Genomic DNA, 21,385 nt, shown 5'->3' on the forward strand with positions numbered 1-21,385 from the left:
GATAATAATTTAGTGCATCTGTTTTTGATTTCGATGGATGGTGTTGCCATGGTTACTAAAAATAGAAATTTCTGTGAAATTCCTTTAAAACGTTACTCCTCCTACAATTTTGGTCTGATTTCAATCTAATTTGGCACACAGTTAGAATACACTACGATACATAATATGTATTTCTGTTTTTTTTATTTGGGTGAATGGTGTTGTCATGGTTACCAGTACTAAAAATAGAAATTTCCGTGAAATACTTTCAAAACGCTACTACTCCTAGTTTTCATTTGATTTCAATATAACTTGTCACAAAAGTAGACTACATTAAGATACATAATTCTATTTATTGTTGCATGTTGCAATGTTTCAAATCCAAGTGCTACTTTTCTTTTGGTATACAAACAGACCAGTAGAGCTACAGTCTCATCAGAGACTTCTGGTTTATCATACTTAGTTAAACAACATGTATAAATAATCTGTCAGAAATATATTTGGGAAAATATTTATTATCTTGTCAATATCATTTATTTTGTTGTCAAAGAAATTTCTGCAAAATTTCAACATCAAATGATACAGAAGAACATTTTAGTGTGTTTTCTGAGTTTCTGATATGTTTTTTTTTTGATATAGAAAATATCAATCATTAATGCCTGTTTTGTGGAAATGAACCTCATTTTACAGATATAAATATGAATTTTCAATTATCAAGTGAAAAGTCAACTTGTTGTGACATTTAAGGAAATAAACATGAATACAAAATATTTTTATTTTTATCTTTCAGAACATAGAACTGAAAAATCCTATAGACATTCAAACAGTAAGCCTAAACCTAAAGAAATTACCAGTGGGTTTGATGCCCTTGTAGCTCTGGCTTCCTCTGAACTAACTAAAAATAAGCGCACAGAAAAACAGCTGAAATCTGGTTATCATCACCATAACAATGTGCACAAGAAATCGTCATCTCGATCTCACCAAGATCATTCCAGAAGTGCTCCTTATACTAAAATAAAGCCATCAGGGCCAAGAACACCCCCTGGGAGCCCACCAGTCCACAAGCAGGGCCCAAGAACACCCCCAGGGTCACCAAGTCAGTTTGTAAACAATCAAAGGAATGATATGAGAACACATTTAAATGGTAGACATAGAAATTTGTCTAATCGTGGTCGAGCCCAGTACAGAAGGAGTGATACCCATGGGTCTTACAGTAGCAAGAGCCGAAGTTCCAGTTATGACTCCAGTCGCAGTAGTCGATCCCGATCGTCAAGTAGCTCTTCTTGTAGTTCTGGATGCTCGTATTCCAGCAGAAGTAGATCACGTAGTTCGAGCTGTAGCAGTAGTTGTAGCAGAGGGCCACCAGCTAAAAGGTCACCAGCAAAACATCAACCTGCTACTCCTAAACCTGCTACAAAACCCATGAAAGTTAGCACTTCTTTCCAACCGATAGCATTAAAAACCAGTATAGCCAATGCAACCCTAAATGGCAGCTATCGTATTGTGAATAGTAACGCAACTGTGAATAATCCAGCTATGATGATAATGGCTAACAATGCAGTAAAATCAGGGAATAATTTAATACAAACTGCTGCTCTGGGAAACCAGACTATTCCTGCTTCGTCTTTGACCAACAATGTTGTAGTTCTGCAGTTGATGCCACAGAGCTCAGGGACCCCTGGGCAGATTATCAGAACTTCTATACCAGGGACACTTGTGACATCCCAACCACCTCCATCTCAGGGAAAGGCTGTCAACAACTTTAACCAGCCATTACAACAGTGCTCACAGGTTCCTCCACCCCCTCCTCCCCCTGGTAGCAATGTAGTCCCACTCAGTAATGGATTAGTACCCCCAGCTAATGGCATCCAGCCAAATGGACCTAGCTTTCAGTTTACCATAGATAACAGAGGAGGTACTGTACAGACATTCAATTTTCCAGATTTAACAAGGCCACCACCTAATATTGCAGTGAAACCATCCAACGTTACTCTTCCAATGCCAGTAGCGAATTCTAACAGACCTCTGCTCCCATTACCCAAAGTTCAACAGAAAAGGATGCCCTCACCCTGTGGGCAATCTCCCATCCTAACTGTGAACCACAGACCACAAGGCAGTCCCAGTAATGTTACCATACAGCCTAGACCTAACCTGAACACAGTACAAAATGGATTTCCTGAGAGACCATACACTACAGTAGCCAATATGAACAACAATTTTTCACCGCCACAAAAATTTAATGAAACACAGCGGGGGCAGGCACTCAAGCCCCGAATTCCGCAACAAATAAATACTTTCCGTGGATCGCCAGTCACAATACATCCAGCACCCTCTGGTGTTTTACAGGGAAGTAACTCTAACCCTAGGCAGAGGTTCACTACTTTCACTGTGCCATTCCAGGTGTTTAACAAGGATCAAGGCAATATTCAACAGCAGTTTGGAAACCAAATGCAGACTGGTGAGTAATTCTCTCTGAATTAGTTCATCTCGTTGAACTGTTTAAGTGTAGTCTGTGTTATTTGGTTTTATTTGAATGAATGTACTGTAAATTAAGTTTCACTTGCAAGGCAATGTCTTCATATTCACAGTACCTATTAAATAAATAATTATCCTGAAATAACAACATGAATTGTGAATTTTTGTGTATCAATTGTACACATTTTAGTAAATAATAAATAAACTCAATTCAGGTGAAATGCATTTCAGTGTATTCTCATGTCTTCATTTACAGAAACTTTATTAACAGTACATAAGTGGATTTGGTCCATTAGATATTTGAGTTTTTCTTTTGTGTTTGAATTTCAGTTGTAGTTGAAGAAAATAATTCATCCCCCTCAAATAAATAAAATGGTATGTCTCAGAAAGAGTTACCCTTCATGTTCAATACATTTACATGTTAGCAGTCTGTTTCCTTTCTTTGGCAACTTATAAAGCATGTTTTGTTGTCTTCTGTTGATTTTGTATCTTCCATGCATGACATGCTTTTTCACTGAAAATTTGCATGAAATTTTAGAAAATTTTACTCATTTTGAAATTTTTTCTGATTAGTCATGAACACAGTGATCACCTGTAATTGGTTATCATTTGGTTGCACTGCCAGTTTTGATCATCAATTACAGAATTCAATAAAATCAAAAAGTTTATAAGCAATTTACCATTTGCCAGTAAATATAATGTACATTTTTTGTTTAATTGTCATTATATATGAGAAAATTTTAAAAGATTCTGTATTTTTGGTAATAGTCTTTACCAGAGGAGCACACTCATCAGCTTCTGAAGCACAGCTGTATATGTTAAGTCAGATTAGAAGTGGATTCTGTGCTTCCAAATTTGTAATCAAATCTAAAAGTTTTTGATGTGTTCATTACTATTTCTGATGCATGTGTTAGATGAATCAATAATTCATAGGAATTAAAAAAAGAGTAAAACAACAACACATTTGTCATTATTGTAGAGGAAATAACCACGAGATATTCTGTATTCCCCTTTGTACATTGTATAATGATTGTGTTACTGTATTTATAGTAATAATTTATTTTAAGCATTCAAAGATTTATATAGTGTGTCAAAAATACAATTATTGAAAGTTGCAAGTACATGTAATTGTAGTACAAGCAAGGAAAATGTTTTCATAAAAATGAATGGAAGCCATGGTTTAACAACTTAAACTAAAATTGTGTAAATTACTGGTAATGTAAACTCGTGGACTCCAAAGATTGATTAATTAGTCATAAAAAATTGTGATTTATATCAGTTTGATAAAAAAAATTTCAAAATTGTTTTTCAGGTTGGCAGATGTAGTAATCTGTCATTGCACAATTCCTCTTTGAGCCAGTATACAGCAGAAAAGCACAGTTTTAAAGGCAGCCCATCACACAGTACACAGGGATAAAGTTATCATCTTCATCAAGTCTGATCTCAAGGCAGCCAACAATATGTTGCAGATCTACACTCACTGTCTGAATATCCACTTGAATTATACAGTGCACTTCATGTTTTACTTGCAAAAATTTTTTGAATTGATTTTTTGGGAGAAGTCGCACAAAGAATATGTGTCAAATATTGGGAAAGATTTTTCGTTCAAAATGATTTTTTTTGTTGTTGGAGATAATAGATGCTGCTGTGTTTTGAGTTAATTTACTTCATGTTGTTGATTTTATTTGCATAGAATGTTTGCTGTGTAATCATCACTAAAATCAAAATTTAGCATAAATGTACATGTACTTTCATATTATTCAACATAAATTTCCCCAGATTCATTTTAATACTGAGTATGAAAATTCACTTAAAAACCAGTTATATTTAGTATTCCCAAATATCCTGACACATGAAGTTCCCTAAGTTTAACTGATGGCTTTTGTTAGGTAATGTGGTGAAACAAGAGCCTGAAGAATTGCTCAACATAAATATTATACCTTCGTTCATCTGATCTCCCCATCATGCTTTTGTAAATTGCGCAAAGGCAAAAGAATAAAACACTTCTGTCTTTTGCTTTCTTTTATCCCATCATTCATATTGTCAATCCCAACCTAATTTATTTATGGCATCAAATTATTGATATTAATTAACCCATTTTTATACTTGCTTAATTATTTATTTTGTATCTTAATGCTAAGGACTAATTTTATTTAATTTTATTATTAATTACGTACTTGTATTAAAGCTAAAACTGTGTTTTGATATGTATTCCATTTTCAAAAGAGTTTTGTCCCTTTGATTTACCTCTTTTTTTCTTTTTTTAGCTCACCTGAGCTGAAAGCTCAAGTGAGCTTTTCTGATCACCCGTTGTCTGTTGTCCGACTGTCCGTCCATCTGTAAACTTTTCACATTTTCAACTTCTTCTCAAGAACCACTGGGCCAATTTTAACCAAACTTGGCACAAAGTATCCTTGGGTGAAGGGGAGTGTAAATTGTTAAAATAAAGGGCCAAGTCCCCTTACAAGGGGAGATAATCAAGAAAAGACAAAAATAGGGTGGGGTCATTAAAAAATCTTCTTCTCAAGAACCACTGGGCCAGAAAAGCTGAAACTTATGTGAAAGCATCCTGGGATAGTGTAGATTCTAAATTGTTCAAATCATGACCCCCGGGGGTAGGGTTGCGCCACAATAGGGAATCCAAGTTTTACATTGAAATATATAAGAAAAATCTTTAAAAATCTTCTTCTCAAGAACCACTGGGCCAGAAAAACTGAAACTTATATGGAAGCATCCTGGGGTAGTGTAGAATCTAAATTGTTCAAATCATGACCCCCGGGGGCAGGGCGGGGCTACAATAGGGAATCCAAGTTTTACATTGAAATATATAAGAAAAATCTTTAAAAATCTTCTTCTCAAGAACCACTGGGCCAGAAAAACTGAAACTTATATGGAAGCATCCTCGGATAGTGTAGATTCTAAATTGTTCAAATCATGACCCCCGGGGGTAGGGCGGGGCCACAATAGGTATTACAAGGGGGGAAATCTGGTAAAGAACAGCATCGCCAAAGTTACTCAGGTGAGCGATGTGGTCCATGGGCCTCTTGTTTTTAATTAGTGATTGGCTTACAGTGTAGTAGAAGAGGTGTAGTTTGCATTGCAGAGAAATAGTTTCCTTATTTAGAAGCAATAGCTGGCTTTGTATGCTTACGTTTATTACTGGATCAGTAGAAACCTCAATAAAGATTGTACATTCCTATAATTAAGTCAAATGTCAGAAGAATCAGATTGTGTCTCCAAGTTAAATGATAAGCCGGAAAAAAAATGATCACTTGTCATGGACAATTCTAGTCCATAACATAAATACATTTTAATCATTTAATGTGATTTATAATTTACTGTGAACCAACTTTTACATATTTGAGACATGCGTGAAGTTAATTCCCAAACTGATGACAAATGGAGATCATCCATACTAGTATTAGGGCCACATTGTAGAAAACCCAGATGATTTTTACTTTATTTTGTTAGCAAATAATATTATATTAAAGTTACATTAAATAATTTATTAAAGGACTAGACTATAGTGTAAAATTGGAATTAAATGTCTCGCTGTTTAAAATTTGGTTTGCAGTGTAACATTCGATGTATATGACCTAGATACTCCCAGCATTGTACTTTGTCACCATGAAACCGGTTATTTCAGGAATAATTTTGCTGTGTTTTGATGCCCATTTTTTATTTACAATTAATATACAATTGTTAAATGTAGAAAAAGTGGTGATGTGTTAAAAAAATGTGCAATAAAAGTATTATAATGTACACCTATTTGAAGATTGCAAGCACATGTACTGTGAATGGATTAAAAAGAGCAAACAAGTATGTGGAGATGTAAGAGATGTGGATTTTCTTTGAAGTTAGTATTTATTAGAATGAAATGAAGTGTTATGCGATTTGGCATGTTTGTTATATGCTTAAAAGGGTTGCGCCTTGCAACTACAACAAATGCAAACAGTTAATATATATATTTATAAGAACTTGAAAGATGTTAGTTCAGATGTGTTCACTTGTTAGACTTCTGGAATCTAGAGGAAGATCTTGTTGGAATTTTAGGGTTGAATTGTGTTGAAAACTTTATTTTAGTAAACGAGATCAGAGGAAATATTCTGTGTATATATGTGTATATTTGTGCTTAAAAAAACCTGAATGTTTTAGTGAAATGTGCTTGTACTATAGGGAAATACTAGCTGTGTTGATAAATGTTAACAGTTAATTTAATTAAGAGTTTATAAGGGAAATAAATACAACAAAGGAGCAAGTGCATGATTTACCTTCATAAGTTTTGCATCTGGTATTGATTTTTTGCACAATGTTCTATATTGTTTGGTCATTTGGTCAATATTTATACAAAAACCATGGAATTTTATGTGTTTTTTTTTTTTCTTTATTCAAGATTTTTTTTCTCTTCATTCAAGATTTTTTTTATTTTGAAAAGATTGTTTCAAAGGAGTGTTTTAATGGTTTTGTGTTATTTTCATCCTCATTTGAGTTGCTTTATTATTATCCGCACAAGGTGAAAGTCTGGTTATTATTTTAACAAGCATTTTTTTTCTGTCAGGGAATTTTATATTTCTGTTAAAAATTGATGTGTACCTATAAGATGATTTATAAAAATTTTGGATATCCATCAAAGTGCTTAAACTACTTAGGGTGTTCTGGATGAAATTAGACATTTTTTGAGTAGCATAGGAAATATCCATTAATTAGACACACTGCACTTTATAATTTTCATTCTAAAATGTATAAAGTAAATGTTTTAAACTGGCAAGATAATAAAATGTAGTGATTTTTATAGTCTCAAAAAGTTAAATATTTCAGTATTAATGAAATGTACTGTTAGATATAAAAAATAATCTTATTACTGTAGTTTGTAAAACTTGGATAAAAATCCTTTGTCCATACATAGTTTACACGAGAAGCATCTATTTGAATTGGTGAGATTAACCAGTCAGAAAAGTTAACTTCATATTAACCTGATGTATGAAATGATCTTTAACTTCAGTTTGTAATTTTTTTCTGCACATTTTCAACTAGCTTAAGTCTGTGATATTCCATGGTTTTATTATTTGTATCAATAAAAATTACTTGCTTTTTGTGATGTTTATCTTTTTTTTTTTGGAATCACTGGGATGCTGAAGAAATGAGAATTTTTTATATGATAAATGAAACTGGGAACCTAAGTTAAAGTATATGATATATGTAAAGGGTTTACATACATCAGATGTCAACATGTCCTGAAATAATTGAGGGAAAAGATTGCAATTTATGATGGTGATGAATGTTTCTAAATTTCTTAAATAATTGTTAACTTCACTGGACTTGCTCCAGGAAATTATGAGCATCATCCTTAATAGCAAGAACAAGTAGCCAAATGCCTATTATTCTTACATTTTAATTAGAAAAAAATAGGAATGACAGTGGTTTCTTGTCAAGATTATTTTAAATAGAGGACAACATCAATTATGATGAGAGAATAATAAAATATGGTATATTTGGAGCCATAAACTTTTTTAGTTCACCTGTGGTATATGCTTGTGTGAGCTGTTTTGATCACCCAACATCTATCTGTCTACACATTTACTAGCTCTCTAGGACCAAACTGGGCCAATTTTACAAGATTGATACTTCAAAGGATCTGTGGGTAAAGGTATCAAAATTGAATGAAGGGCCGCCATGCATGCTATCAAGGCAAGATAAAGAAAAAAAGCCAAAACAGGATGGGGTTATTTAAAACCACTAGGCAAGAAAAGATTAAGCTTAATGTCAAAGCTTCTTGACATACTTTAGATTCTAATTATGGTTCCAAAGGAAGGGGGAGGCACGAATATAGAGGATGAAAGTTTAACATCGGGATTATAATATTTAGGACCCCTAAGACTGGGATGGAGCCACTTATGAGGTCATACATGTATTTTGCGTGTGAATAAAGAGGGGAAAATGTTTTAAAAACTAAAGAAATCTTTAAAAAGCTGAATCAGGGGCGCGCTGTGGTCCATGACCCTCTTTTTTTCACTTTTTTCGGCTCTGCTGGGGACGTCTTTTACACGAATCCAAGTTACTGAGCTAGGCTATGTAGGTCTATTTTAGTTTCGGAAACAATAAAACAAAACAAAATCAGAATTATAAAACATGTATAGGTCTAATTTATTGATATGATGGATAAATTTAGAATCTTAACATCAGACAGCTGTGTTTAATACTAGAGTTAGCATAAACTTGATGATAAAGTATCAGGTAATCCGAAACCAATCCAAAACATTAAACTGTTAAAGCACATGTTTGTTTGATATGATATTATTATCATTTGGAGATGTTTGGTAAATTTAAGAGATTACATTTAAAGAACTTACTTAACATGAGAATGTTATTATTCTACGTTACTGTTTTATGAACTCAAAAGTGTGGAAAGGATGAAGTTTATAGCCGTATTATTCTTATTGGGGTTTTTTTATATTGAAATTATTTTCAAACCTTCAACTGTTCAAGGTTTACATCTATTTATTTTATTATTATGCATTGTAAGAAAATGAAATACTTATTCAAAATACCGTACATTCCTTCGAAAAACTTTTGCACATGCATGTATGTTATCCAATTTAATTTTTTTTTTTTTAATAAAATCTCGAATCTCTTTGACACCTAATGTAGGTAAAGACTGAAAATGGCTGAATTGGAGACATCACAACTGACATGTTATTGTAATGCTGTGTGTATCGAGGATGATTCTCCTTATCTCAAGTGTCAAGTTTGTGAGAAACGGTTTCATATTGGTAAAGTGTTTTTATATTATAGATAATTATACATGATATACAAGGTAGCAGTCGTCTCTTTGAAAATTGTCAGCTGGAAAATATCAACAAACAAAAAATGTACTAGAATGAAAAAGGAACCAAAAGTTGATGTAGATTAATAAAGAAATCAAAATTTTATCTCTAAATGGCATCGATGTTATTTCATTACAAAATTCCAATGGGCATGAAAACAATGAACCAACAGAGAAACAAGAAAATTCTAGATATACCATACCACAGGAGTTCACAATTTTTATTAATAAAGTCAATAGAAATCACTCGATTGATCAAGCCATGAGCTATGCGTTCACTATGCTAACGCATAGCTCATGGCTTGGTCAGTTGAGTGATTTCTATTGACTTTATTGATTAAAATTGTGAACTCCTGTGGCCGTACCTTAATGCAAACTTAGAACTCTCTGTACATGTATATGTCGTTCAGCAGGATCTTTAAATTGTCCTTTGTTCTGTATTATGTTTGCATATAGATGGAGTAAGCCTATGCCATGAAAATATAAGTAGATCGAGTTATAATTTTAAAGCAAAAAATTGAGATTTTAACAATATTACAGCTTTATTTTCATTTGAGAGGTATATTTAGAATTTCCCCATTTCAGTGTTTGCAATTACCAGTTGGAATTTTGTAATGGAATAACATCATGAGCTTTTCTTTGACCCAAAATTTGCATATTATGACTACAGGATCTGAATTGTCACTGAACTAAGGTCATTTGGACAAGATTCAAACAGGGATCAACAATGTAAAATTTGGCTTTGGTTTATAACTTTGTAATGCAGAAAATGTAGGTGTTCATCATGTTTAATTAAATTTAATTAAATATTAAATGCAATATACATGTAGCATTTTATTTTTAATTATTTATTTGTTTATTAATTTTTTTAATATATATTTATTTTTTGGGCATTGATTCAATAATGCAGTGACATTTTTAAAAAAAATATTATTTCAATTGTTATTTAATAAAGAAAAAAATGACATCATGCAGTTTACCTCATTACAGAGTGTTTAAAGTCTGGTACCCCCTCCTCTATGGTTGGAGATGTATTCTTCAATTTGACATGTTCCAATTGTGCAGAAGATGGCCAGGAGGAAGTGAAGAGAATGAAAATGCAGTGGTTTGTATGAAAAGCTTTTCACTTTATAGAATTTCAGTCTGTGAGTAAAGTTAAAAATGTTTACTTTTGCAATTTTCACAGGAGTCTTTAATAGTATTATAAACTCAGTCTGAATCATTTATTGACAACATACCCCATAAAAGTTATATCTGCAGCTTTACTTTTACTTATTGCAGAATTTTTGTGATTCAAAGCAAATCACAAAAAAATGTACCTTTTACCTTTTTAATATGAGATTAAAAGTTTAAAAATCTATGACATTGGCTTTAAATTTGCATGACCATGTAAGGCCAGAGTATCACTTACAGATTTGTCAGATTAAGGACATTGTCAGGGAGAAATTTATTACTGCTGTAGCATTCTGTTTCACATTAATAAGCATTTGCAGCAAAATGCCATGGATGGTACTGAATGTTCATTGTAATACTGTCATTCATCTTTCTATCACTCCTGAACAGAGAAACATAATACACTGTTCCTTTATTTTATGACACTGTTCATGTACTGACCCTAGCAAATTACAGTGTACACTGTGTTTGTTGTGGGACACAGGTAGTATACTGCTTATAGTAGGACACAGAGGTAGTATACTTGGCCCTGTATCTACAAACACTAAAATGTACACTATGTTTATTGTAGGACACAGGGTATACCTGGCCCTTTATAATATACAGACACTGAAATACACACTGTACATTTATTGTAGGACACAGGTAGTATACCTGGCCCTATACAATCTACAGACACTGGGGCAGTCTGGGAAGTGTGGCTACTATAGGTGGAAGGAACACATTTGTGCCTACATAGACAGACACTGGAATACCTTGTTTGGGTCACATAGGTATGAACTACTACATGGATATAGACTACATATATTTTAGCAAAACTAGATTTTCAATGCGATTTATGACTTTTCATTATTTTTAGGTTAAGTAAGGTTTTCTGGTCAATTTTTTATGCCCCGCCATGAATATGGCCAGGGCATATAGTGTTTGTCATTTCCTTCCATCTATCCTTCCACCATGCTTTGCATTTAGCTCGGTTCAAAGCTCAGTTTCAAAGAAACTATCTAATATATTTTTATCAAACTTCATAAGCTGATAGATATTGATAAGAGCTATGCAACTGCATCAACATTTTTTGACCTTGACCTTTCCTTTGACCTTGACCTCACTTTTCTTAAATTAGTATTTAGCTCAGTTTTAAAGATACCATTCAAGATAGTGTAATCAAACTTCATATGTTGATACATAATGATGTAAGCCATTCAAATGCATCAACATTTTTTGACCTTGACCTCACTTTTCTCAATTTGTGTTTAACTCAGTTTTAAAAAAAAAACATTCATAATATTTTTATCAAACTTCATATGCTAATACGTACTGATGTAAGCTTTTCAACTGCATCAACATTGTTTGACCTTGACCTTTTCTTTGACCTTAACTTAATTTATTCTAAATTAGTCTTTAGCTCAGTTTTAAATAAACCATTCAAAATATTTTTATCAAACTTAATATGCTGATACGTATTTGTGAGAACTATTCAACTGCATCAAAAGCATTTGACCTTGAACTTTCCTGTGACTTTGCCCTAACTTTTCTTAAATTTGCATTTTGCTTAAAGAACTATATACGGTAAGGGCGTATTCCTGCCCCCATAATAGTCAAATTTTCAAAACCTCTTGAAATGAGAAAAAGTGCATATATTGTATAAAATAATCCAAATTAAGACAATATATTATGAAATTGGAAAAATTAGTTGGCTTTTCTTGTCTCTGTGACGTCACAAACTATTTGGATTTCCGTTATTTTTAAAATAGAGGCCAAAATGCACAGAGTTTGTTCAATTTTGGCTATAGTATTTATAGAGCGCAAGCTTGCTCAGGTACCATATTCACATATTTCATTGATATTATCAATCTACACATTATATCAAAAGATCTAGTCTGAGCAGACCTGCGCTCGATAATTTCCAATCAAAAAACCGACGTAAAATACGCTATTTTCTCTCAAAATCATTGCAATTTGGAATTTACGTCATTTTATTGACGTCATATCTAAGTAATGATGTCATAGTTGATAAAAATATTTAATACTTTGAAGTCTGCAAATATCCACCTGGTTTAGAGCATAATTAAAGATTTCTCCATCAAAGTTTTATTTTGGGGGCAGATACTGGCCACTACAGAATATAGTCCTTTAAAGAAACCATTTAAGATTTATGTATGTAAGCTTATGCACTTATACATAATTTGGTGAGAATTTTATCATCTACATCCAACATTTTAGATTTCAATTTTAAAGAAACTATTCAAGATATTCTCATCAAATTTCATACACTAATACAAATTTTCATGTTGCATTACTAATATACCCTTGGCGGGGCATTCAAGTCCTATGCATATTTCTAGTTTTTCACTGTCCTGCTGCCAATAGTCTGCTTGTTAACTTTTACATTTTTGATTTACTGTAAACTTTTTAAATTAATTTGGATGTGTATTCTATTTAGTGCTTTTTGTACAAGTACACCACTAAATGTCTTGTGTATATACAGTACATTCAAAAGGTGCTTAATCAAATCTATGCTAATTTGTTGAAAAATCAATATTTGCTCAATATGAACAATAAAAGCTTTCTTTGTTTGTTGTGCAGGAATTAACATTGCAGCTGTTGCAGAAAAATTACATAACAGGTTATGTAATTTTTCCTGCAGTAGCTGCAACCATTAATTCCAGTACAAAAAAAAAGAAAGACATTTAATTGTTTATAAATAATCAAGTACATGTATATAGATTAGGTTTTAATATCTTAAAAATTGAAACATTGATTTTTATTATTTTTTCATTGTATGTTTTATTGATGGAAAAGTCACTGCGTAAGATATCTGTACATGTGTCTTGAAAACTGGCATTTACTGAAGTTTTCATAAGAAACACAGGAGAAAATCTTCAGTTGATATAAATTTGTCTTACACACTAAATACAATACATTTACAGTATTCTATAGTACATGTACTAATTTGTTCTATTGCAATTAAACTTGAGACTATGCATTTTTAGGATTCAAATTTCTGCCAATGAAGGGGCATGTCCCCTTCTAAGGGGAGATAATTAATAATTGATTAAAAAATAGGATAGGCTCCTTTAAAAAGGCCACTGGTCACTGAAAGATGAATTTTATATAAAAACTTACAGGATTGCTATCAATGTTACATAGTGTAAGTTTAAGTCTGTTCAAATTATACGGTCCTTTGGGTAGGATGGGGCTATAACAGGGGTTCATATTTTTTGCATAGAAGTATGAAAAGTCTTCATCAGATAATTTAAGCTTTGTCCTTTGACTAGTATTTATTACCTTTAAATTCCAGAAAGAAGACCACCCTGTGGCATGGGACTGTAGCAGGGACATTGTCCTCAGGATGTCCTCACCACTTTACATCTGGTGCCAATGAACTTGGGGAGACAGGCTGGTGGAGGCTAACTACAATGAAGCCTCCCTATGTCAAGAAAGGTCAGAATTTTTGCTCAATACTAGGACTAAGTGGTAATTGCTGATGCTGTCTGCTTCAGTTCTGTTAAATTAGAGATATTGGTGAAACCTGGTAATTGTTGTACATGTATATGGTCTTAAATAATACAAATATACGTGGGAATGAAATGAGAGAATGAAAGATTGTCTCACATAAATACATGGAAGTAAAGTTCTTGGGAATAAAGTAATTTGCAGTAATACATGTACATCCAAAATTATTGAAGTGAGCATTTACTTTGTAAGTAAACGTACATGTGGAAAAAAAAAATGATGTTGAAATTTGATGGTTTATGTGAAAAAAAGTTAGTTTGGTTTTTGTATACAGTGAGTACTACCTCTGTGTCCACCCCAAAGTCCAACAGACGCAGAGGTCCAATGCTGGACTCTACAGTGAAGGTTGAAGGGCTGAGGAGTCGCAGGGGAAAAACATCCATAGAGTCCGCCATGGAACTCAAGGCAAAGAGAGAAACTCTTCTGGTGAGTAAATCTAACTGTCGGTAATGTTAATTAAGCTCTGTCCATTGCTTTGAATTTCTTTCCTCTATACCGTCTACAACATGTTACTGACAATGAACAACATGTTACTGACAATAAACAACATGTTACTGACAATAAACAACATGTTACTGACGATAAAGAAGTTGATGAAAATTTTGATGCTGTTCTTCTTACTGAAGGAGGCAAAAGAAATGAGAAGGTCTAAGTCATCAACCCCAGGAGTTTCCCCTGTTCAAAGTGAGACTTCAGACAGCAGCTCACAGTTTACAACAGGACAAGCCTTTTACAAACAGGAGCCAGACTTTATTGTAATTAAACAGGAGGCTTCTGAATCCCTGGATACCAGCTTCAGTCACAATCTTTCTGGTAACCGGAGCTTTGTGTCCATCGCATCCTCTGGCAGTGCTTCACATCGGAGCCTTTCAGAGTCCTTCAGGGAAGTGGACGAGGACAGTCAGTTCTCCTATGCAAGCAGCACCAGGACAGATTCATGGTTGACAGAACAAGAACTTAAGCCTGATGGTATACACACATATATATGGTCTTTGTTTCAGTCTTCCAATATCAATCATACATGTAAAATGTGTAACAATTAATGGATCATCAAGATATTGATGTTGAAAGAAAATCAAGAGAATTTTCTTAAAAAATTATTATTTCAAGCGTTTACACATACGGATGTATTGTACGTTTACATGATTGATCTTTTTCAGCAAGTCTGCCCTCAATGTTAATGTCTGATGATCAGGATATGGAGTCTGAGAGTGATTTTGAGATTGATCCAGGGGCAATAACTCCTCCACCAGAATCTCCAATACAGAGGGAAGAGTCACCTACCTTGCAAGATATACTTAGCACTGTGTCATCTACTGAAGGTACTTAGAATCTGATTTTATTGCTTACATGTATATAAAGGATCTCCCATGGTTTTTGGTTTGATATAATTTTTATCCAATGAGTCGTGTGTTTTCTATCCCCTAGACTTGGCAAGAGTGAGTAGGAATCATATCCAACCACAAACCATAGGATTCTTTTTCATCGCCTATTTTACATGATTGCTTGTTTTACACTGTTTTTATATATAAAATCCACTTTTAACTTCATCAATCATTGTGATGTCACAACTATGAAAATGATATCATAAGACCCATATCCACTGTATTTTAATGAGTAATCAAGTGATAAATATATCTATATTTTTATTGAATGAATTTTACTGAATAAAAAATTATTTTAAGTGTAGTTTTGTATCCAGACAGTAGGTTTAAATGTTTAAATAAAACCAGTAACTGTTAGAGGTATTTTCTTTTTGAAGTCATTATTGTATGAATAGAAAATATAAATATTTTTTTCTGTTGTTTCAATTATGAATTGTAGATATATCAAGTAGTCAGAACTCAGAGGTTGCTTTAAGATCCCTTATGGAACAAAAGGACAACCCCTCAACATCATCCCAATTGCAGCAAAGTGCCTACATGGAGGAACAACTAATATTTCAAGTAAATATAAAGAAAGAGCCAGAGGAGGAGCAGGGTCAGAGACAGGAAATCCAGAGAGATCCGGAGGATGAGGATTCAGTGGTGGATTCAGAGTCAGAGAGTGACAGTAATGAGGATGAGGAGCAGGAGGAGCCAGGTACGTCCTCACAATCCTGGAGCCAGCCTGTACAGAGGAAGAAGAGGAGGATAGGACAGGGAGAGGAAGATAGAAAGGAGAATATAGAACCAGCTCCTCCCAGGTGAACATAATCCACTGATACGTTCATGTACTGGAAATGTTGAAAAAAATTATGAGACTTAATTTTTTTTTGTTTATTTAACTCTTCATGCCAGGATCATTTTTGTGAAAATAAGAAAAACAGATTGATCTTTAGTTATATAATACATGTATGTAGTATTAATTAAAAAACAGGGGTTAATTTTGTAAAGTCTGATCACAAAATTCTTGAAAACTGCCTCACCAGAAAATTTTTATGTTTACAGTATTTAAATGATAATATTTTATTCAATATATAATTCAGTCAGACAATATTTCACAAGTGTAACCAGTGGTTAGTTAGTTTTGGTGTTGAATAAAGATCAGTAGCAGGAATGAACATATTCACTATTTTATTAACTAATTTTCCTGAGTTTATTGTTGTCTTAATACAGGGTGCACTTAATGAGCCTTTATGAAGAAAGACAGCTGTTAAAAAAGATGAACATGGCTGCAGATGCGGGGCCTTTGCCACCAGAACTTCATCGACTGAGACGGAAACTTATTGTACGACAGGTAAATGACAGAATTAGGTCTGTAGGGAAACCCTTACCTTAAGATAAATGATAGGTAAGTGACAAAATTAGGTCTGTAGGGAATCCCCTTACCTTAAGATAAATGACAGGTAAATGACAAAATTAGGTCTGTAGGGAAAACCTTACCGTAAGATTTTTTCAATAACAATGTTTCCTAGAATAAATTAAACTGATTTAATGTGGTTCCAAAGACTATTTACAAAGAATGTTTTGCTTTGAAAATATTCCTTTTAAGTGATATTTATTTATAGCAACAAAGAGAAAATGGGCTTCCAGTCTTTGATGCTGATGCTCAGATGAATCAACTCGCACAAAAATTCTGGGGAGATTCTTGGGAAAATGAGGCAGGTGAAATTACTCTAAAATGTTCTTAGTACTTTATACCAAAACAGACAGTACATGTACATATATTAGATGTAATATATACATATAGTACACATATACAAATATACATATAATATAATACATTTAATGATTACAGGTTAGAACACAATGTTTTCAAGTCACCTGCGTAGCACAGTGGTTAAAGCATTTAACCTAGAGTCGCGGTTTAAGGAGTTGATCCTTATGTTGCGGGTTCGAATCAACTGTAGGATGTGAAGTCTGGTCCTTTGGATCAGGTCCCGTGTCGCAGTAGGTGTTGGCACGAAAAAGATCCCTGAGTGCCGAGTATAGGTCAAAATTTGCAGCCCTCCACTGGCAAGCGGTGGCAAATTATTAAGAATACATTTTTGGTGTGATTGTTTCTATTTTTAGGAAAACAAAGAATACAACCCAAAAGGTGTGCCCACATCTCACCTGTCATCAGGAGAGACCAGGGTGCTGGATCGCTTTCAGGTAAACGTTTTACTGGAATTAACTTCCAATGTTGCCTGTATTGTATAACATGAACAGAGATATATTCAGTTTCCATTTCTATAGGTGGCACCATTAGTTTCCCACATGGTAAGGTTACAGCAGCCCACATTCATCAATCGACTCATTGGAACAGATGATGATCAGCTGACCAGCATTAGGAGTCCTTATACCTCCAGGTCTGAGTCTTGTATGAAATCTCTCAACAAGAGAAAAACATTAAAAATAAAGTCATATTTGAGATGGTGAAAGTGGATATTTGTGGAAAAAAGCTGTTTTGTTAATGTGTGTTAACATTAACCAACATAATTTCAGTGTATAGTACAAAGCATTTCTTCACAGCCCGGATTTCCTCCATAATTTTTTGCTGCCGTTCATGAATAGGCAAAGAAATTGAACCAAAATTTATATCTTGCACACATATTTATTTTTTATGCCCCGGTCATTTTGTTAGTTAGTTTTCCAGACTTTTTTGCTATTTTTATAGAAAATGATCTGATTTTTGGAATATTTCCTTGTATAAAAGACTTACAGATCAAGTTCAAGTTTCAATTTAATTGACCCATTTTCATGAAAGTTATTGCCCTTAGACTGAAAATTTCTAATTTTTCACGTTTTCTGGACTCTTTTTTACTGTGATTGTAGAAAATGAGCTGATTCTTGGTATGTGTCTTTATATAGTTGCCTAACAGATAAAGTTCAAGTTAATGTTTAATTTTTATAAAACTAAAAAAATGTTATTGTCTGAAGATTTCTTATTATTCTGTGTTGTTGGACATTTTTTAACTGTGTTTGTAGTTGATCACCATTTTCACACAGCTGAAATATTTTGTGGTATTTACTATTAATTTAAGAAAACAAAATTGATACCTTATTTTTGTCTCATTTCCACCTTAGTATTTTCATATCCTTTAAAACTGCTCGTCAGCTGGGGCATTTGTGTCACTCTGACACATCTAGTTTTGTATACAACTGATGGTGTTTTATCAATTAGCAAGAAATTATGGTTACAAGTGTGCTTGACCAAAAATATTTTTGATCTGACTTTTTAACTTTGAATCTGAGTTGGTCTTTTTTTTTGGTTTGCACAAAATTTTGACTGAATAAAAACGAAAACAAAACAAGAAAACTTACACAAAACCTTTAACCATTTTCTATTGGTGTATTATCCTTTCATTTTCATACAGTACATTGCACAGGTAAAATACAGATATATTACATGCCATCATACAAATTTTCCTTTTTCATTGCACAAATGTCCTGTACCAAATACATGTAAATGTTTTATCTGTCCTTCTGAATAGTTGTTATTATAATTGACTTTTCTCTTTCAGGATGCTGAAGCCATTCATAAGAAGAGATTATGAGTCTCGTCCATTGAAAATGAGATTATTAGAAGAAATTAAGGCATATCCACACAGGTTAGCCAAAATGCTTAATGAGGTTGTCATCAATCTTATCAAGGTTGTATCATTTATATTGAATAAAGAGGAAAAAGTCTTTACACATCTTAATAAGCTGCAAAAATGTTGATTTAGACATGATGAAATAAAATTTTTGTTGTAAGTTAGATTACAGTTAGGTTTTGTGTTTCACACAGTGCATAAAATCAAATTGAAACATTAAACCTGACTTGTGCAGATCATATTTTCTTGTATTTTAGAGACAAACAAGATTGGAAGCCTTTACCACCCCCTCCCGTTGACTATTGTTACGTTCGTCCACAACACATCCCCTCTGTCAACACGTTGTGTAGAGAGTTCTTCTGGCCTGGAATAGACTGTAAGTGGATAGAATATTAAAACATGTCTCTGACATGATTTATAAAGTGTATATTATACACTAAAAATAGATGAATACAGAAACATTGTGAAGTTGTTTTGAAGAAAAATCTTATAGTTGATCAATCTGTAATTGTTAACTGTAACAGAACCTTTTGTGCTGGTAAAATTTTTTTTAAAATCCTACTCCTCCTCAGTCTGATTTCAGTAAATATTTACACATAAGGAGACTACACCAAGATACTTAATTTTATTTATTATGTACCCATCTTTGTATCATTCAGTTTACTGTGGAGTACAAGGAATCAGACTTTCCAGATCACCACACTGTGGTTTCCTGTATTCCATATATCCTCTGTCTGAAACTATTGATGCATTACCCCTCATCAAAACAAAAGTTTCTTTGAAATGCATTGTGTTGAATAGACTTTGTATAACTTAAACTTTGTATAAATTTACAAAAAATTCTATTATATGGAGCTGATAATGGAGGGGTCTATACATGTTATTTATTATCGTAACAGTAACTTGATCCAAAGAGCGGGCACTTGGAGTTGACAAGTGTGGATCATTTTGGTTCAAGTTACAGTTATAGTGATACACATATATATGTATCAGTTTTGATTTTGTTGAACAGTGTTGCTATGGTTTCTAAACATATAAATTTCTTTGAAATTCTTTCAAAATGCTACATCTTTTACACTTTTAGTCCAATTTTTATAAAACTTAGTACACAAGTACATGTACATTGCACAACATGTTTGATCTTTTCATCAATTTCTAATTTCAATGAAATATGTTTTCATAGTTATTCAAAAGTAGAATTATGTGCAGAATTCTTTCAAACACTACTCCTCCTACAGTTTTGGTTCAATTTCAGTAAAATTTGAAACAGGTCTCTTTCACTTTTGTAAGTGCAAAACAGTAGAGCTACAGTTTCTTCAAAGACGTGTGGTTTATTTTTAGTGTCAGAGTGTTTACAGTATCCAGACTTCAGCTGTGTGGTTCTATTCAGGTAAAGTAGAACATATTACCTATTCTGCCTGCTATTTATGGTAAACTGAAGGAGAATATTATATAATTGATAAACTGTCAAACCTCGTTATCTCGAACTCGATGGGACTGAGAAAAAAACTTTGAGATATCCGAGGGTTCGAGATATTGAGCATGAAATACTTAAGAAATATGTGGTTAGGACTTCCCAATCACTTCGACATATCCATGGTATTTGAGATGTACGTTGGAGATACCGAAGTTCAACTGTACTTGTACTTTGCTCTTTACACATTTGATTATTTAAGATTGAAACTTACATCTTAAGGCTATGGTGATTCATTATGTTCATTGACAAATCCAAAGTGAGTGTCTCATTGAGCATTATGTTTCATGAATACAGTTTGGGTTTGTTTATTTGCAAATTGAAAACATATTAAATGTAAAAAAAAAAAAATTAAAAACTTATTTTCCTTCACAGGAAAATTGTGATTGGGTTTTCTTTCATGGTGCCTGATGTGAAGTTTAACGAGGCATATATCTCCTTCATCTTTACTCATCCTGAGTGGAGAAGGGCTGGCATTGCTAAATTCATGCTCTACCATCTTATACAGGTGAATAAATACTGTTCTTAATTGAAATATTTACACTTTGATATTTAAAAATCAGGGATTGTCACAATTTCCAGACACAGGTCTGCTGTAAATTTTCTTGATATTTATAATTCTTTTTGGAAAAGGTTAATTTGATTTGTTAGACATAATTAATTTGCTCAGTTCAAATATTTATAGTTCTTTACAGGACGTATCTTCTTCAATATCAAAATTTAAAGAAATAATCTTGTAGAAAGAAGCTTAATATGTAATTGTGATATTTTCAAAGCCATAAAGTTAAAGGTTTATCAAAAATATTTTCAGACTTGCATGGGAAAAGACGTGACATTACATGTGTCAGCCACAAACTCAGCCATGTTGATGTACCAGAAGTTTGGATTCAAGCCTGAGGAATTTATACTAGACTTTTATGACAAATATTACCCTGAGGATTCAAAGGAA

The 21,385-nt window shown here is 33.1% G+C and overlaps 2 protein-coding genes across 2 annotated transcripts in view; one reads left to right on the forward strand and one right to left on the reverse strand.

Annotated features, from left to right (window-relative positions):
- Nucleotides 1-21,385, reverse strand: part of LOC133190280 (translation initiation factor eIF-2B subunit beta-like) — a 234,850-nt gene that overhangs the window by 44,202 nt on the left and 169,263 nt on the right. The window lies entirely within an intron of this gene.
- LOC133190292 (uncharacterized) overlaps nucleotides 1-21,385 on the forward strand; it is a 44,366-nt gene that overhangs the window by 22,825 nt on the left and 156 nt on the right. Inside the window, exons 23-41 of the mRNA XM_061325833.1 lie at nucleotides 770-2,441; nucleotides 4,187-4,193; nucleotides 9,173-9,224; nucleotides 10,268-10,382; nucleotides 11,089-11,223; nucleotides 13,749-13,891; nucleotides 14,238-14,389; nucleotides 14,590-14,932; nucleotides 15,124-15,285; nucleotides 15,788-16,148; nucleotides 16,561-16,681; nucleotides 16,953-17,045; nucleotides 17,458-17,538; nucleotides 17,623-17,735; nucleotides 18,891-18,977; nucleotides 19,220-19,338; nucleotides 20,304-20,352; nucleotides 20,812-20,944; nucleotides 21,248-21,385. The exon at nucleotides 21,248-21,385 is cut by the window's right edge and continues 156 nt beyond it. Coding sequence (XP_061181817.1) covers nucleotides 770-2,441; nucleotides 4,187-4,193; nucleotides 9,173-9,224; nucleotides 10,268-10,382; nucleotides 11,089-11,223; nucleotides 13,749-13,891; nucleotides 14,238-14,389; nucleotides 14,590-14,932; nucleotides 15,124-15,285; nucleotides 15,788-16,148; nucleotides 16,561-16,681; nucleotides 16,953-17,045; nucleotides 17,458-17,538; nucleotides 17,623-17,735; nucleotides 18,891-18,977; nucleotides 19,220-19,338; nucleotides 20,304-20,352; nucleotides 20,812-20,944; nucleotides 21,248-21,385 — 4,076 coding nt within the window. The remainder of the gene's footprint in view (nucleotides 1-769; nucleotides 2,442-4,186; nucleotides 4,194-9,172; nucleotides 9,225-10,267; nucleotides 10,383-11,088; nucleotides 11,224-13,748; nucleotides 13,892-14,237; nucleotides 14,390-14,589; nucleotides 14,933-15,123; nucleotides 15,286-15,787; nucleotides 16,149-16,560; nucleotides 16,682-16,952; nucleotides 17,046-17,457; nucleotides 17,539-17,622; nucleotides 17,736-18,890; nucleotides 18,978-19,219; nucleotides 19,339-20,303; nucleotides 20,353-20,811; nucleotides 20,945-21,247) is intronic.

This window comes from Saccostrea echinata, unplaced genomic scaffold, assembly GCF_033153115.1.
Source record: "Saccostrea echinata isolate AGI-Se365-2 ecotype Australia unplaced genomic scaffold, CSIRO_AGI_Sech_v1 ptg000022l, whole genome shotgun sequence".
NCBI lineage: Eukaryota > Metazoa > Mollusca > Bivalvia > Ostreida > Ostreidae > Saccostrea > Saccostrea echinata.